The 17,594-nt window shown below is 40.2% G+C and overlaps 2 protein-coding genes across 5 annotated transcripts in view; both read left to right on the top strand.

Moving 5' to 3' along the window:
* The first annotated feature begins 145 nt into the window (after window positions 1-145).
* On the top strand, window positions 146-7,265 carry LOC113161693 (importin subunit alpha-1). Of its 2 annotated transcripts, none has more exons than XM_026359467.1 (11): window positions 146-234; window positions 608-723; window positions 811-951; window positions 2,136-2,224; window positions 2,475-2,743; window positions 3,346-3,440; window positions 4,052-4,315; window positions 5,126-5,359; window positions 5,939-6,121; window positions 6,554-6,703; window positions 7,032-7,265. In XM_026359467.1, the coding sequence occupies exons 2-11, from the start codon at window positions 658-660 to the stop codon at window positions 7,119-7,121; spliced, it is 1,581 nt and encodes a 526-aa protein (XP_026215252.1). In that variant the 5' UTR covers window positions 146-234; window positions 608-657; the 3' UTR covers window positions 7,122-7,265. The 2 variants fall into 2 exon arrangements, with proteins under 2 accessions (XP_026215252.1, XP_026215253.1); XM_026359468.1 differs by lacking the exon at window positions 146-234 and adding an exon at window positions 264-327.
* Window positions 7,266-8,146: 881 nt separating this feature from the next.
* Window positions 8,147-17,594, top strand: part of LOC113161682 (E3 ubiquitin-protein ligase SMURF2-like) — a 52,877-nt gene continuing 43,429 nt past the window's right edge. For all 3 annotated transcript variants that reach the window (XR_003298767.1, XM_026359454.1, XM_026359453.1), the window contains exon 1: window positions 8,147-8,561. Coding sequence is in view for 2 of the 3 variants with exons in the window: in XM_026359454.1 (XP_026215239.1) it covers window positions 8,510-8,561 (52 nt within the window). In the remaining variant the exon portion in view is untranslated. The remainder of the gene's footprint in view (window positions 8,562-17,594) is intronic.

Here is a 17,594-nt window from a genome sequence, read left to right as displayed (position 1 = left end):
ACCGCCGCATTAACCCAAAAGAGAAACAGCCGGCCCACAACGTGTAGCCGTGTTCTCTCGCGAGACTTGACACAGGTTGCCTTTGACAACGGGTTTGTTGTCCGCTCCGCTTTTTAACCGTGACCAGTGGGGAGGGGCTTGTTTTCCGACGGACCAATGGGAAGGCAGGAAACGCAGGGCGGTATTTACGTGACGTCACCGGTAGAGAAGGAAAACGAGAGCGGACTCTGGAAGGTAAGCGGTGCTCCACATGCTCTGTCTCCAAATGTGAAGTTTACACCAATGTGCTATTACTGTGATATGGAAGTCGTTAGCTTTCGCATAGAGGTGATTTATATATTTAATGTCTAGTCATGTTTCTATGAATTTAGCTGGTGTTCGGGTGTTGGTTCGCCTCACAGATACGCCGCATGGTGTTAACGTCAGTTAGATAACCGGCTTGGCTTCAAGACGAGCGGGCGGTTAACTGCTAGCTAACGATAACTCGGCGCCTTCTGGCGAGCTAACGCTAAACAAAGTGAACTACAGGACAGTGGCTAACTCAGTGGAGGCAGCTGCTGCTAGGTTTCTGGTTCTCAGCGGCAAACTGTGATTTATTTTTTCTCAGGGAGTGTCTGTAACTTTAGTGGAACCGACTGTCGTGCTCAACGGTCAGGAATGTCAGCTGGCAACGACAACGGAGCTCGACTGAACCAGTTCAAAAATAAAGGCAAAGATGCCACTGTAAGCTGTGCAGAAACACGAAGCACCACTACACAGGCCATGATACTCTGCACCGTCTTATATTTATATCGGCATTGACGTTTTCAGGAGCTTAGGCGCAGGAGAGCGGAAGTCAACGTGGAGCTCCGGAAAGCAAAGAAAGACGATCAGATCCTGAAGAGGAGAAATGTCCACAGTCTTCTGGACGAGCCGACATCTCCTCTCCAGGAGAAGGATCCCAATGCACAGGTAGTGTACAGCACATGAGCTTTGGGCTGCTCTAATGCTTTTACATGAGCTCTTATTTGATTTGAACAAATCAAATCAATCTTAAAGACTGATATAAACAGACTGGTGACATTTTTTAAGAACAAGGGAGATGTGCAGAGCTGTGGAAACTACAGAGAAATAAAGTTGATGAGCCATACAATAAAGTTGTGGGAAAGCATAGTGGAAGCTAGTGTAAGGGCAAAGGTCAGCAGTTTGTTTTCATGCCTAGAAAGAGTACAACAGATGCAGTATTTGCTCTGAGGATACTACTTCGTATCTGCTATGTAGATCTAGAGAAAGCATATGACAAGTGACAAGAGAGGAGCTGAAGTATTGTATGAGGAGGTTCAGAGCAACAGAGAGTGTGGTAAAGAGGTGAAGAGGCGTGTGCAAACAGGATGGAACAGGTGGGAAAAAAGAGTCAGGCATGTTGTGTGATAAGAGTATCGGTGAGATGAAAAGAAAGGTGTTCAAGATGGAGTGAACTGTACAGCTAGAGACAGTGGCACTGAAGAAAAGACAGGAGGCAGAGCTGGAGGTAGCAGAGCTTAAGATGTTGAGGTTGTCTTTAGGAGTGACATGGAGTACATCAGAGGGACAGCCCAAGGCAGATGTTTTGAAGATAAAGTCAGAGAGGCCAGATTAAGGGTGGTCTGGAGATGTGAGGAGATTGTGAACATATTGATAAACCGATTCTGAGGTTGGTGCTGCCAGGCAGGTCTACAGGGCGACCAAAGAGGAGATTTATGAATGTAGTGAGAGAGGACACAACTTTAGTTGGTGAGAGAAGTGGATGCAGAAGATAGGGTTAAATGGAGGCAGATGATTCGCTGTGGCGACCTCTGAAAGGGAACAGTCGAAAAGAAAAGAAGAAGATGAACAGAGGCCAACCTGCTCTGCTTTTGCATATAGCCACAGTGTGCAAACTAAGCTAAATGTCTACTTTATGATAACAAAGTGCAGGATACATAACTTCCTTTTAAGGACTTCCCAGTTAATTTAGAAAGAGTCATTGTCAAGCTAAGCAACAGTTATGATCTGACACTGAACACCTAAACATATCCCAGGTATGTTCCAGGAAATGCTGTGAGGTATTTTTAACTACTGTTTTAACTGTGTTTTGCTTGGCAAATCATAAATCCTTTCTGTTTCTCTTTCTATAGCCTCCTCAACACTGGTCTGTGGAGGAGATTGTAGGAGGTGTAAACAGCCAGAATCTAGAGCATCAGCTGCAGGCCACTCAAGCAGCCAGGTGAAATCATTCTCAATAATACTTTGACCAATAGTAAACTTACTCCATCCTGTTTTAGTTTCACTGTAGCTTAGGATTCAAGCATATTTAGACACACAGCTTGTTTCAGTTGAATAGAAAATCCCTTTGTCTATTTTCAAACCTGTTTAACACAGTATTTGCTGTGTTGCCCTCCACCAAGTTAATACTGTTATGACTTGAAGTTGCTTTCTTCTGAATAACTTCTTAACTGTTTTCCCCTAATGCACAGGAAGCTCCTCTCCAGAGAAAAGAACCCACCTATTGACAGCATTATTGCTGCTGGCCTTATCCCAAGGTTTGTTAGTTTTCTGGCATTGTCTGAATGCCCCCCCATCCAGTTTGAGGCAGCTTGGGCCCTGACCAACATCGCCTCAGGTACATCAGAACAGACCACCGCTGTTGTGGAAGGAGGGGCCATCCCAGCGTTCATCGGCCTGGTTACATCACCCCACCCACACATCAGCGAGCAGGCCATTTGGGCCCTGGGTAACATTGCAGGTAATATAGAATGATAATACTTGTTTGTGTTTGCAATACTTATTTTACTTCTGTTGCTCCATTAACAGAAGTAAATAACTGTCAGTGTAAAAAAATATATATATACTGATTTTGGGACAATTGTTAAATTGTTCAGTTTATTTGTCTGTATATTGGTGATTTGAAGACAGCTGTGGACAATAAATATAACCTTGAATAAATATATTTACTTTTTAATGGATGTCATGTCAACTGTGGGGTTCATTGCCGAGAGTCTGTTTGTGTACAGTAACAACTTCTAGGATAGCGGTGGAATAATGTTATCAAAGTATAAACACTTGTTGTTTTATTAGTTTTACTGAACATCTATTAGAATAGAGCATACTGATTAACAGCTGTGTTATAATATAGTAATAGAATAACACAATAAATGTTGTTTAGGGCTTCCTCTGAAACATTCGTCCAAATTGTGCCAAATTGTCCACTTTCATGCTAAAGGCCAACAGTAACGCTTTGTAGTTTTTATTACATGAAACATGTTACTTGTGCCATGATTTTTCAAGTTCTGGGGTTATACTGTTGAGAGAATGGAAATGGCTGATAATGTCTTTGTTCAAACTCAGGTGATGGACCAAACTACAGAGACTTGGTGATCAAACATAGTGGTTTACAGCCACTCCTGGCCCTGCTGGCAGCCCCCGAACTGTGTGTGTTTCCTGTAAGTTTCCATCCCTAAGCATGATCCCACTGCTGAGTGTGAGACACTTTTTCTGTCCAGTTTCTCTCTCTATGCTATTCAGTTACATACAGACTGGCAAGGACCAGTGGAGACAGGTTTCTAACAGAGTTGACTGTGTTGCCATTTAGTGTGGTCATCAGATCCTAATTCCTCTTCCTTGTGTTTTGGTTGCAGTTGTAGTTGTTGTCCTTAACAGACTTGTCAGTAAATAGCACAGAGGAAGTAAAAAGGTCTAGCTTCCTTTCCAACTTTTAAGAAGCTAAAAATACATTAGTCAAAACTAGCAGTTCTTTTGTAACAATTAATGACTATGACTTTTGAGGTTGTGTTAGGATCAACCGTCTTCTTTGGCTAATTTCTTTTAAAACGACACACTGAACCAAAGGCTTGAACTGAGTAAATTTCAGTTCATGCGAGACACATTTTAACATTAAATTTCAGTTCATGCGAGACACATTTTAACATTAAATATCAGCAGGGCAAGTCTTCTCACTGTTATTGTTGATGCTACTGTTAAAATGATCCTTTTATGATATTGTTATTGTTTTGAAGTTCTAAAATGCCACTTGACACTTCGCCTACCATTTCAGTCTGGCTACCTGCGCAATGTCACCTGGACGCTGTCGAACCTGTGTCGGAACAAGAATCCAGCACCTCCTTTACCGGCGGTGCAGGAGCTGCTTCCTGCCTTGGTGCGCCTCCTGCACCACAATGACAAGGAAGTTCTGGCCGATACCTGCTGGGCTGTGTCCTATCTGACTGATGGCTCCAATGAGAGGATAGAAGTGGTGGTGCAGGCTGGTCTGGTGCCCCGACTAGTACAACTTCTCGCCTGTGGGGAAATGTCTATTGTGGTATGTTATGTTGAGTTTGCTAAACTAAGTTACTGTTCGTTTAGTGCAGTGCTTCTCAATTATTTCCTGGTACGCCCCCCCTCAGGAAGAACTAAGCATTCGCGTCCCCCCCGAATGCAATTCCTCCCCCCCCCAAAATGCACGACATAGTTGATCGACCGATCTTTCACCGTAGCCAAGCGCTACATAACCTTCATATTTTCTTGTCTTAACTTTCGTTTCTCTCATTACCTCTCTCTCTCTCTCTCTCTCTCTCTCTCTCTCTCTCTCTCTCTCTCTCTCTCTCTCTCTCTCTCTCTCTCTCTCTCTCTCTCTCTCTCTCTCTCTCTCTCTCTCTCTCTTTCTCTCTTTCTCTCTCTCTTTCTTTTCGTCCCTGTTAAATATTTTTCCTTGGTGTCTCTTCATGGTTTGTTCACTACACTTCAAACCTCCCGCTCTATGCAGTGCGCATTTGCGCATATACAAGTACTGCCAAATAGTGGGGCGCGCCCCCCTGGGGCTTCACTATTTCAGAAGCACTGGTTTAGTGCAACATTCGAAAAAAATTCAAAGGTATCAATATTTTCTGATCAATGAGAAAACTGTTCAACAACTTTCACTTTATTTCATTATCATAATCATCATTAAGGCAAATTTAGGCTTATTAACAGTTACTCTTGTGTGAGGTGTTGATGAAGTGTAGACCAAATTATTGTTATAAAGTTTCCCTTTGCCTGCGTTGGTAGTGGTTTTAGATTGGTGTGGTTATTTGGTTATCAAATCATAATTATTGTATACATTAGTCCTAAGACAATTTAATTTTCATCCCAGACTCCAGCTTTGCGGTCAATTGGCAACATCGTGACTGGGACAGATGAACAGACCCAGTGTGTGCTGAATGCAGGGGCCCTGCAGATGTTCTCCAGCCTGCTGCGTCACCACAAGCCCAACATCCAGAAAGAAGCAGCCTGGGCAATGTCCAACATCACTGCTGGGAGGGATACCCAGATTCAAGAGGTCATCAATGCAGGCCTTATACCCATCCTGGTGGAGGTCCTCAAAAAGGTCAGATAGAAAATATACATGACTCGTTGCATGAGTCCTTTTAAGATTCATTTCGATTTTATTGATCTGTGTGAATTTTATCCATCCTAAAAACGATTGAAGCAATGTGATCCCATGCTCCAAATTCAGCTCTGAAACCAGAACTTTAATCAAGTACAAGTATACCAAATATTTGAAATGCATATCTAAACATGATTGAATGCAAAATGTGACTCTGCAGAGGATTTTGATGACACATATTTTATATTAAGCACCAAATCACAGTGTTGGCATTTTTCTCCTTTGCCTCTGCTTCATACAGTAGATTGCTACTTCTGCTATTTACATTCAAGGAATTTTCAAACTAGTTTTACTATTTTTTTAACTCAATATAATAACCTACCTACCTGCTCCGTACTATATGCAGTTTCCTCATTATATACACAAAAAAATCTTTATATATTTTTTTGTATATATATAGATAGATATATAAACACAGAACCAATTTGTTTTGTTTATTTAAGAAAGCATATGTCCTATATCATTAGTATTTTTCTGTCCTTATATCTTGCATAAATATCAGATGTATTTTGTGTTTAGGGAGACTACAAGACCCAGAAAGAGGCAGCGTGGGCTGTCACCAATTATACTAGTGGTGGAACAGTGGCTCAGGTTGCCCACCTGGTTCACTGCAATGTGCTGGAGCCTCTGCTCAGTCTACTGACAGCCAAAGAAAGCAAGATTATCTTGGTCATCCTGGATGCAATCTACAATATTTTGCAGGTATATTACCAAAACTTGAAGTGAGCCAGTGTAAAACTATGTTTTATATTATATAGAGCTGCAATTGCAGTTTTAATGCATTAATGTTGTTGGAAAAAGCATTTAAACATTTTCAAAAATGAAACACAACTATAGTAAACTTATGCAAACGTTTGGTCCTGTGAAGGACATTGCACTAAAATTAAAACTATGTTCAAAGTGTCAGCCATGCATAAGGATCTAGTGTTTAATGGCTTTACTGAAGTACACTAATATAATGGCACACTAAAGGGAACTGAAGCTAACGCTGGTGGTTCCTCTAAGAATAGAAAACATGCAGATTTGATGAACGTACGACCAGTTAGTTGATTTGAATACACAGAAGGATTTTTGATAGTCACAGTTTCATCCGTGATCTGAGGAAACCATTGGTCTTTTTTCTCTTTCCCATAGATGGCATACAAAACCGGTGAGATTGAGAAGGTATGCCTAATGATAGAGGAGCTGGGTGGCTTAGACAAGATTGAAGCACTGCAGACCCATGATAATGAAGCTGTCTACAAGTCTGCTCTCAACATTATAGACAGGTTCTTCTCTGAAGAGGTAAGTGTTACTGTAAAGAGAGGTCCAGACTACCTATGCAGAAATCTCAGCTCAATGCGGATTTGATAATGATAACTTTTGAGATTGGAATGTAAGATTAATTCAAAAATATTTAAATGACTGATGTTTATGTATGTGTGTGCATTTCCTGGTGGAATCACTGATCAAAACATTCAGAATAAATGTCATTTGTTTTTCATATGAATACATTTCACCAAGGCTTATTTCTCATCCACCAGAAAGTCACCTTGTCCACAGATTGTATGCTGATATATATCCATGAAACCAACCTTGATTCATTTTGTTTCTGTCCTGTCTCATCTTTCAGCATGAAGATGATGAGTCTGTGGTTCCTGAGGCTACAGCAGACTGCTACAACTTCCAGATTCCACAAGACCAAAGCACTTTCCAGTTTTAATACATCCACTTTATGACCTCAGAAACATTTTACCTTGTTTATATATTTGTATTTTTTAGATATTTGGTCCTTGTACGTGACAGTACAAAGACAAAATATTCCTGTTTTTAACAATATTTGTAAATAAATTTTACCCATGCATAATATGGTTTGTATGTGTGTATTGAAAAGGGAAACAAAGGGTAGTTGATTGATTTGGTGAAGAGATGGGATCCAGCTTCTGTCACCGCCAGATGTCACTGTGCTCATTCTGTACTCTTGTAGCGAGCTTCGATGATTTGGGGACCGTCCTGTGTCGTGGACTGTTTTATGAATGAAATCTGTGAATTAACGTGTTCACAGTATTTCGCAGTAAACGGCCACGATGGCTCAGGAAGGGGAACAAATGAGCGGAACCTTTCTCAATGCACACACCTCCATTTACATCTGTTTATAATCGTGAATGTCATTATACGTGCTGGATGACTTGTCCGCTAAATTTTTAAAATGATGCGTGTGAGCCGCCCGGGGTGTATTTACATGTTACCTGGATCACATGTGCCCAAAACGCTTTGATATCCACCAGTGTAATTACTTAGTAGAGAGTTGATGCAACATTTCTGGTACTAATTCATCGTATTCAGGACTGAATTGGAAACTGAAACTCAACTGGAAACTCAGCCAACTGTGCTCCATAATAATCGGATGAATTGTTCATGTCTGCAGAACTAGCATCGAGCTGCCCACATTAAACCAGGCAGCTGTGTTGTTACTTTCAAAATAAAACCATTAAATAACGTGTCCTGATTAAAAACTTTTCACTAGCGCCTGTTAAACGGAGTTATAAGGCTCTTGGGAAATCTGTGTCTCTTCTGTCAGCTAACCTGCATTTAGGCAGCTTCATAAGACGGCATCTCTCCAGTTATAGCCTGATGGAAGTGAATGGTATTAAAAACACTAGTCGTTCGGCCTTTTACTTTGAATCAGCGCAGGATGTGGTCGGGTATCTCCTCCGTGACCCTGCCCACCTGCTGAAGCACGGTCTCCACCATCAGCTCGACCAACTTCAGTCTGAACTGCCGAGCTGAGCAGGCGCCTGTCCGGGTGGAAGCAAGCCGTCCATTTGATTGGTACCAGTGGCTGTGACTCGAGAAATGAACAACCTTTGGGAATGCAGTTATTTGTATTTTTTGCAGGAAGGGGGCTCAGAGTGAGGTTGTTATTCCAACGATGTGATTATGATACAGTTCTGTTGCATAGACAGCCTGATTTGCTATGGTGAGACTACAAGCTAACCCCAAGCTAGCAAAGGGATTGTTTTGGGAGATACATTTTTGAAAAACTCATACGCTGGCACATGAATTAGACACTTTTTATTCAATTGTCATCAAGCTGGAAAACGAAGGGGAATGTCTAACCAAGGAGTTAGGAGAAATGGCCCAGTGAAGCTGCGGTTGACAGGTAAGCGTATTTAAACCCCCTTCTGCATTAGCATGTTAGCTAACTAGCCCACCAGACTAACAGCATCTGTTGAGGATACAGCTGGACGCTGGCGTGTGTGATATAAAAATGTCCAATGCATATTTAATGTTTATGTTTTATGCCACTCATTTGGTGGATTTTAGCCGACTTTAGTTCACATTATATACGCAGTCTTGCTCTTTAGTAAACATTAGCTGTTAATGCTCTAGCTAGCTGGCTAACGCTGTTTGTGTCGGGTTATCACTTTAGCATCATTATGAGTATTTCTAAAAAGTTATCTTAACAGTAGATAAAACGCTTGAGGCTTGTGCTATGAATATCACTGGTTTGTGTGTTTTGTGTTAACACATGCTCCCCTTTATTGTCAATCACTGCTGTGTCAGATCACCTTAGGTCTGTCGCTTGTCTGTGCACTCATGTTACAGGGAAACTTGAGGAGGTAGAAGACTCCCCATGTATCTTCATCCTTAGGTTTTAAAGGTGGCATCACAAACCTGTGTATGCATGTTTTTAATTTATTCAACTATGCACAGCTATACCCACGATGCATTTGAATAATGATGTGGTCCATAAAGGAGACAGAAGCACACATGATAGATACCACTATATTGGATGATTTTCTTTAATGGAATCTGATTTGCAACTAGAACTAACTTTCTGGTTTCCCCCGAAGTGAATGTAGATATAGTAGACATTTACAATGGCATTTGCAGTTTTTTCTGTTTAATACCAAGGAACCAGGTTTTCCATTCATAGATAACACAGAACAGAGAACTTGTTTTGCTTTTGGTAATAGACCCATTCCCATAGGACAGACTAACAGGTGTTGACCTTTGGTAGTGTTGGTATGAATGAAATATCTTCTCATTCAGCAGAGCGTGCATAGGGATAATTTAGTTTGAAAAGTAGAGAAATACTGAAAAGACAAATGTACGCTCAAAGACCCAGCCACTTTGCTGTTCTCCTTCCATGGGTGTCTTTTTTATTTTTTCACCCTTCCATATGGGGAATGGCTTTAAATGGGCTACAGTGGTCTTTAGACGGAATTCCAGGAATGTGAAACCTCAGAGAGGAAATGTGAGTCTTTCCTGATCATAGACACATCCTCTGTCTGTCCTTCACTAGAGAAAAAGGATAAGGAAGACGGTGTGTGTGACCTGAGAGTCATATGGCAGAGAGCAGCCAGGCTTTCTGCTCACACAGTGATGATCAGTGATGCTGAATCTACATTTATACTTGTGCATTCATTTCAAACTGTATGCATGTGTTTAGTTGTGGCCACGTTTGATTTATGTGTCTGAGACTGTGTGCATTTAGACCTAACATTACATACCAGCCATAGTCCAGTTTCAGTCTGTCTGCTCTGTGGTCTCATAGTTTCCATGGTTTTTCTGTGTCACAGAAAAGGGCAATGGGCTAAATCCAAAGCTTGAATCTAAAGCATTTAATAGGATTTGTTGTTATGCTTCAAAATTGATTAATTTAATTTTTTTTTGTTTTACTTGAGATTGGACTTTTATGTTCAATGCCAAGGAGCTATTGAAATCTCAGTCAAGTGATGGTTATGTGTCGAACACTGTTTTCTTATTCACGATGCAATTCTAATAAAATGTTGTTCATTATTTATCTCAGCAATATTTTTGCCTCATCTCAGTTGTAAATTGCTGTATGCGTAGCTTGCAGCTATCCCTGTTGTCATCATTAGACAACAGGTATATACGTAACAAGTCACTGTGCAGTCCCCAGTAAAACCTTTTTCCAGCTGGGGCACGTCTTCCCTGCACTGCCTTTCACATTATTTTATGTATTTTGATATTTCAGCCACAAGTCTGTAATTTATTTAGCAACTTTCGGGTGCAGGTTGTATTGTCTTCCACCAAAGCAAAACTTGTCCTTGATAGATGATACAGAGGCTGTTGAATTTAAAGTGAGTTGTTAGTAGTTTGCCACCCACACTGGGATCCCCTCTCATCATGGCAGTGAAGTGGATTTTGACCATAGTTATCCCCAGTTAAACATCCCACATTGCATTCAAATGCCAGCTTATGTGTTCTGGCAAACACTTTTTGGAGCTTGCTCGTATGTCTTGAACATTTATCTGGGGCAGCTGTTCTTTGATGCCTGAATTAATATATAAAAAAAGCAGAGTTTGCTGGTAGGTGGTGTGTCGTAGTGTCCCTACAGATCTTCTTGCCAAGTCTGTAAAAGAGAGCAATCTTGGATTTTGGGAGCTGTAGGGAGCTGATTGTGTAGTCCCCCACTCTGTTACCATTGCAGGAAGAGTTGGTGTATGATTTACTGACACTCAGCAAGGACACATTTTCCTTGGCTGGATGGAATCTAGAGTTTCTCAAAGGTGAATGATATTAGATGTGTGATGGGATGAATCTATCTCTCACCCGTTTTTAAATTTGAGCTGCACTATGCTGGATCTGCCTCTCCTGTTAAGGAGGGGATCTGCCTATGTGATCCATTTCCTCCATTAGCCTGAAGTTGGCCCACGTCAAGCAGGGAACAACTGGAAGATTCATTTTAGGATTTATCCTGTTCTGTTTGAGCACATGACACTCAGACATGCGAGGAAACCCACTTTTTCATTTTTCATCCCCTGTCTGCTTTGTGGGTTTGACCCTTCATTACAACATTTTAGGAAACCTTGCTGAATGCTGTGTTGAAGAGGGAAAAGCCAGGAAGCTGATGATTAAGATAAAAATCTAGCCTCTGTCCCCAGCCCAGCCTGAACACCGGGGTAGAGTGCATTTCAGGAAGGGTATCAAGCACCACTGTCAGCTCTCATAAAGCACAGCTTTGAATGTCGGCTTGTTTGTATGTGAAAATGCAATGTTTGTGCTCTCAAAACACAAGATAAACACACACTCACAGACACACTTATATGTACACTGGAGTTTTCACAGGATGTACTGATGCAATGCTGAGCTAAATTAGGCCTGCTAGCTTCCTAAAATATGAGGAATGTTACAAAGCGTGCACTATGATGATAATGAGAAACTGACAGGAGTCGTCCACTGTGCAACTTATGATGCCCACATGGGGTTTCAGGATAATTATAGAAATACTTCTTTCACATTAGAATGGCAGATTTAAATTGAATTCAGTTTTATTATTAGATAATTGTAAATATTTACAATTTTTATTTACAAATGTTTTTTGTTTGTTTGTTTTAAAATTAATTATTAATTACAAATTTGTCTCACTACCACCGCTGACTTCATTTTTCATTATATAAGTTGGTACTATTATTTCCTGTTGGAGAGCTAATATTTAAACAACACATTGTGAGTGTGGTGACCTGGACTATGCATCTGCTGGTGTTGTATTTTATTTTATTACATCTAAGCTGTTTAATTACCAAGAGGCTTTCTTTCCCCTTTTAAACAATACATAGTTTTGACAGTTGAAATGTGGACCAGGGCTAGTGATTATTGTTATTCATCAGCACACAATGGACATGAGTCATATAGTGACGCGTTTGCTGTGTTGGTCTCTGTTTTGTGTATCCCTGGCACCAGCCTAATTTAGGAATAGCAATGCTGTGGCAGAAAGTGCAGTTTGACCTAGTTATGAGGCACTTAATAGGCTCTGCTCAGAATTCATGACTACTACAGGAATTGCTGAGGTTACTCAGCTGTTTGGATTTTCACCAAATGTATCTAAGTTTGTGCTACAACACACACACACACACACACACACACACACACACACACACACACACACACACACACTGAGAAATAGGTATTAAAAGTGTTTAACTTATAAAATATCAACTGTAACATGCCAGTGTGATACAGATTCAGACCTATGCTGAAACTTACTCATAAACCTGAGCTGCCCAGACAGATGTAAGTAAACCTGTGGCTGTTCTGTATTTATCTGCTCTAACACATAGATAAAGCTGTGTGTTGCATCTGGAGGTCACTAGGTGACTGGTCCTTTTGATGTCTAAGGTTCAGTGATTGTGCTGTTTAAGCTAGAATGCACAACAAGAGAAGAGTGTGGTGTTCATTTGCATACTGCTTACCTTCGGCTTTCTTTTTTCTGGCATTACATGCTTTCTTTTTGACTCGGCTCCTTGTTTTTTTTTCTCACAGCTGTCTGTCACTGTCATTTCTGAACATATTGTACACCACTATTTGAGTGTGTGTGTACTTACTATACATTCTTGCTTGATGACGTGTGTTTGTTTACATGCTTTAGCTCAAACACTTTCAACTTGATCTGCCAAGACAAGATAGCAGCTCCTATGGGACAGACCAAACGGCTGCTGTTAAACTTCTCTGTCAGTCCTTCCATCAGCTGATCTTATTGTATTTCTTTAATATCTCTGCACTGTTAGCATATTTTCTCCACTTCATTCTGTTTTAGTCCCCTCCTCCTTGCCCCATTCTTACTCACTTCTGCCAAATTAGCTTTTTTCTTTTTATGATTTTCAAAAATAAGTATCACTAGCCCTACATAAATATGAATTTACAAGTTTTACAGCCACAAAGTCCACACATTTAATGCAGTGTTGCTTTTTTAAAATTAAAATAGATACATGTATCACAACCAACTATCTGCTGGTTATTCATCTTGTTACTTCTCACAATGAGAAGTCTAGTACACAGGAGGCTCCTTTGCGTTCACAATCTGAATCTGAAAAGGTGACTCTGTTCACCTGAGCAGCTGAGGGTGAAGGTAGAGCCATATGCTGTCATAATGTGCAAAACAGTGTTTATTGGATGGAAAGAGAGTTTTTTTTAAATTCTCATAAAAGTTGAGTCTGTAAATGTTGAGCTGAATTATCTCTTAGCATAAATAGCCTAAATTGATCTGTATGTATAGTTCTAGTCAGAAAAGAAACAATATGGCTGTGTGTGAGCAGACTGTGTGTGTCTGCTTGTCTGCTTGATCTTGCCTCTACTGTCTGGGGTCACTGTGTTGTGGTTAGGTTTTGTAGTGCAGCACAGAGCTCTATACCTAAACTTCCTCCAGCTCTGTTTAGTCTGCATCACTAGCATATACTTCGGTCGACCACACACTCACACATACACTATACAGGTTCTATACAGTCATCCAGCGTTCACATGGCCCTCCTCACCACATGGAAACATTTATATTCACTCATGATGCAGCTGTTCCAGATGTATTTATCATTTCTGTTATCATACAATCTAAAAGGAAATAGAAGAGACAATTATTTTCAGCTGCAGCAGCCCAGAAAAGATGATATCGCAAGTTTGGTTTGATTTGTTGTCAAAACGTGAAAATATTCTCACCGCACATTGGGTTAATCCTATTCAGCAATGTATATATCTTAACTTCTTCTCAGCCTCTGCATATGTATATAAGACGTTCTGCAGACACTGTATATGTGCAGTTTGATTTTCCTGCTTTACTACTATGTAGACACACACGTGGCACAGTAGTGTGTCATCTAAAATGTGAGCCTTATGTTTATTTATGGTTAGGAGTCCATTGTTCTGATATTATCTTAAGGCCATGTCATATGTTGTGCATCCGTGTATTTGCTTTGGACACACTAAAATAATGGTAGGACAGACTCTGTATTCATGTTCAGGCAGTTAACACTGCCAGTGCACTAACTGTGAATGTGCCAGACAAGTAACTAGACAACTGAAGTACTTACAAATACTGTTTTTTTCTTTTTCCATATTCTTCAGGTAAATACTGTGTACGCATCACCCCCATCTATTGTGGCATGACTTGACAATCAATTGGTCTATACACCAGCATTTGAATTTGTCTGTGTAATAATTAATTAGTGCAGTCCTTAAGATCACTGTGCTGTTCAGCAGTGCTGTGGCCTTCTTCATTTTCAATAATCTGCAGACACTGAGACACAGTCTGTGCAGTATTTATCTAACCCATGGCTCACTTGGCCAGCAACATCTCAGGTACAGCTGTCTGGCCACTGTATGACAGCACACAACAGACTGTCTTTGCTTTCGTCTGTCACAATCTGAAGTTAACACCAGAGTCTCAGTTACATGTCGAAGTAGAACAAAACCTAGATTCACTGTGATTTCTCTGTTTAGTCAAATAAAATCTATTTGTGCTTTTTGACCTAGTGATCTCCACCATTCCTGTGACAGTAATTTTATTAGAGTTTTATTATTGCATGCCTTGATAGGAAGGAAACACCACATTTTTGTACCCTGTTCATCTTCAAATCAAAAGAAGCTCTTGTTATGTGTTTTTTTTTTTTTTTTTTGCTTTATTTGGCTGTTGATGCTGATGTACATGGATGAAATTCCATAATATAAGTGAAACATTACTACTGTGGTCATTAGTTTTCTATGTGCTCATATTTCATGCTGTTGTTAAATCCCATGGTTTGTTACAGTATACCCCATTATTTCATTGATGCATTTCTTTTAGATTGACTTTGTTGTTTTATTTTTTTCAACATAACCTCCATAAAGCAAACGTAGAGCAACATAGCTCTGGAGAGACGCCAGCTGTGTGCAGCTGGTTTGTCCTCTATTAATTCAAAAGGAGTGCTACTTGAAATCCGATTGGCCCTTAATGATTAGTTTTGAAACATTAGTGTTTAAAAGTGACAAATTCAGGCTGGCATCTCAACACAGCACTGTTTGTAGGATGAATTTGGCATATGAGGAGACTGGCTTAGTTGGTCTCATAATTCAGCTTTACTGTTGTTGACTCATGAGCTGTGTGTTACCAACACTCAGGGAACTAGCATGCTTTAAACTGGAGCAAAACCTTTTGTGCAGACGACATTTGGCTCACAGGTGAGCAATTGGAAATATGGTCCATCAAAAGTAGCGGTAGTATGGTTGTTAATACTGTATTATCCTGTAATTCATGTGTGCCATGTCACAGAGTGTTATCTCTTTTCTCTAAGTAGATGTTTGAAACTTAGTTCTTGAGCTTATTTCAGTCAATATTTAGTTTTATCTGCTTTTCAAATTACTAGGTGGCATCAGTGTATTTCTGAGCAGGAAAATGGAAAGACTGAACACCTCAGTATTGCATAACAGCCTCTGACTGGAAAGGAGGTGAGCTTCAATATGCAGAATACATTAAACTTTCCAAGTGCTTTAGGAGGATTTTCCTGCAGCATGTGGAGGAGAAGAATCACCTTTTTCTTTAGCTTTGGTCGGAGCATAATATTTCTGCCTTTGAGAATTATGAGGAAAGGCAAAAACCAGAATCTTAAAAATGTAATTTCAGCTTTGAAATGGCAGGTAATTAGTCTACAACCTTAACTTTTCTGCACTGTTGCACCCTGCCTGTCGTTTTTTTTCTTTATCTGCCTAAACTCTACCTCCCTGCTGCAGTCCCTCATCATGTGTCACTGTATCCTGCATTTTTCTCTTCAGTCTTTTACTCATTTCTTTCTTCAAGAGGATGTCCCTCATCTCTCTGTCATTTCTCTCTCTTCCTTCCTCTCCCCCACTCACCCCCGGATCTAGTCCAGACAGCTGACAGACGACTCTGCCGGTGTGGCTCCAGTTTGGTGTATTTTTTTCTTTATCTGTTTTCAACTTGTGATGTGTGCATGCACACACACACACACTTCCTGTACGGCTCCTTCACCACTATACAGCACTTAGTGTTTGTCAGAGTTTATTTGTAGAGCTTAAGGAGTCTGTGAAGGTATTTAATATATTCTTAGCAAAACATAATGCTTTAGTTTGAATGGTAATCATTTAAAAGTATCGTAGAGCATCTAAAAAAAGACTGAGGGTTTCACTTTCATTACTGATATCTACTCACATACAGTGTTGGGAGTTATGCAAGTTTATCAGAAAAAAACAGAGAACATATTACTAATGGACAAAATTGTTATATATCAACATATATCTAAATCAGAAGTCTAAAGAACTAGTAGTAGCTGTTTCTATAGCTATATTGCATGTCTTCATGTGGCCAAGAAATTAAAGCTATTAAAGGAATGTTTTTTAAAAGCCACGTGCCCGGTTACTGTCTTTCTGTAAGATAATTTTGAACCTCAGTGAAATAAGGTTACAATTATTATCCATCATTATTGATGAACATGAATTTGTTTATTAAATTACAAACAGAAATTAGAAATGTGTTATCCCAAACTAACTGTCATTCTATTTAAACGAGTATCAGGTCCTTCATAGGCTAACGTATTTTTATCTTTTATTCCCAGAAAATAAAGAATGTGGGCTGTCTGGAACGTCAACCGACGTCCACAGACGTATAACTGTTGCTAGGCTAGAGTCGTAAATATTAACTAGTTTTTGCTGGTGAGTAAAAAAAAGAGGCATTTCACTTCTGTTTTTTTATTTTATTTCTTTTTGTCATTTAACTAAAAAAAAAAAAAAAAAGAAGCAGGTTAGACTTTATGGATCTCTTTCCTCCCCCTGACTGTTCTTCTCCTACTGTTTCTGCGGTTGGGCTGCCCACCTACTGTATCGGTGTGTCTGTGTCTGGTAGACCACTCAACATGTCTACTGCATGAACACACAAACACAAACCAACACACTCTCATGCTGCCACTCAAATCACATCCACCCTTTCCCTGACTCTGTTTTCAGTGAAACTGCAGGAGAGACAGTCGGAGGATGTGGGTGATGCAGTGGTTTTTATTGTGGAGATGAGGATCAAGTAGCTCGGATGGCGCCTCTTTGCCACACCATCCCACTCCACTGTTAACATCATAATATTATAATAACATCAGGATCAGGATTTACCGGCTTTCTGTGAAGGTCCAAAACTACAGAAAAATGATTCCCCTTATTGCTTATTACCACCCACACAAAATAAAAAACCCAAGACCCCATCCCCAAATTATGATTGAATATTTAGACTTCTATCCATGCTATTCACACACAGAGTCACAGCCAACATGGCAGGCGCTGACCTATCTTCCTCTTTGGTGCTGTCTGTCTCTTTCTCTCTCTTCACAGTAGCTGCCTGTCTCTCACCTTTCTTTGTTGCCAGTCCCACCGACTAACTGAGCTTTCTCCTCTGGCCCTGTTCTTCTCTCAGTAGGAA

The sequence above is a fragment of the Anabas testudineus genome, chromosome 1 (assembly GCF_900324465.2).
Source record: "Anabas testudineus chromosome 1, fAnaTes1.2, whole genome shotgun sequence".
In the NCBI taxonomy this organism is placed as follows: Eukaryota; Metazoa; Chordata; class Actinopteri; order Anabantiformes; family Anabantidae; genus Anabas; species Anabas testudineus.
Note: the sequence above shows the minus strand (reverse complement) of the source record. Positions and strands in the feature narration are given on the sequence as shown.

Bases quoted from the DNA above. Each gene is read 5' to 3' on its own strand.
- LOC113161693 (XM_026359467.1), top strand. From the start codon at position 658: ATGTCAGCTGGCAACGACAACGGAGCTCGACTGAACCAGTTCAAAAAT. The intron at 5,360-5,938 runs GTCAGATAGAAA...TTTTGTGTTTAG, and splicing joins TGGTGGAGGTCCTCAAAAAG to GGAGACTACAAGACCCAGAA. The intron at 6,122-6,553 runs GTATATTACCAA...TCTTTCCCATAG, and splicing joins CAATCTACAATATTTTGCAG to ATGGCATACAAAACCGGTGA.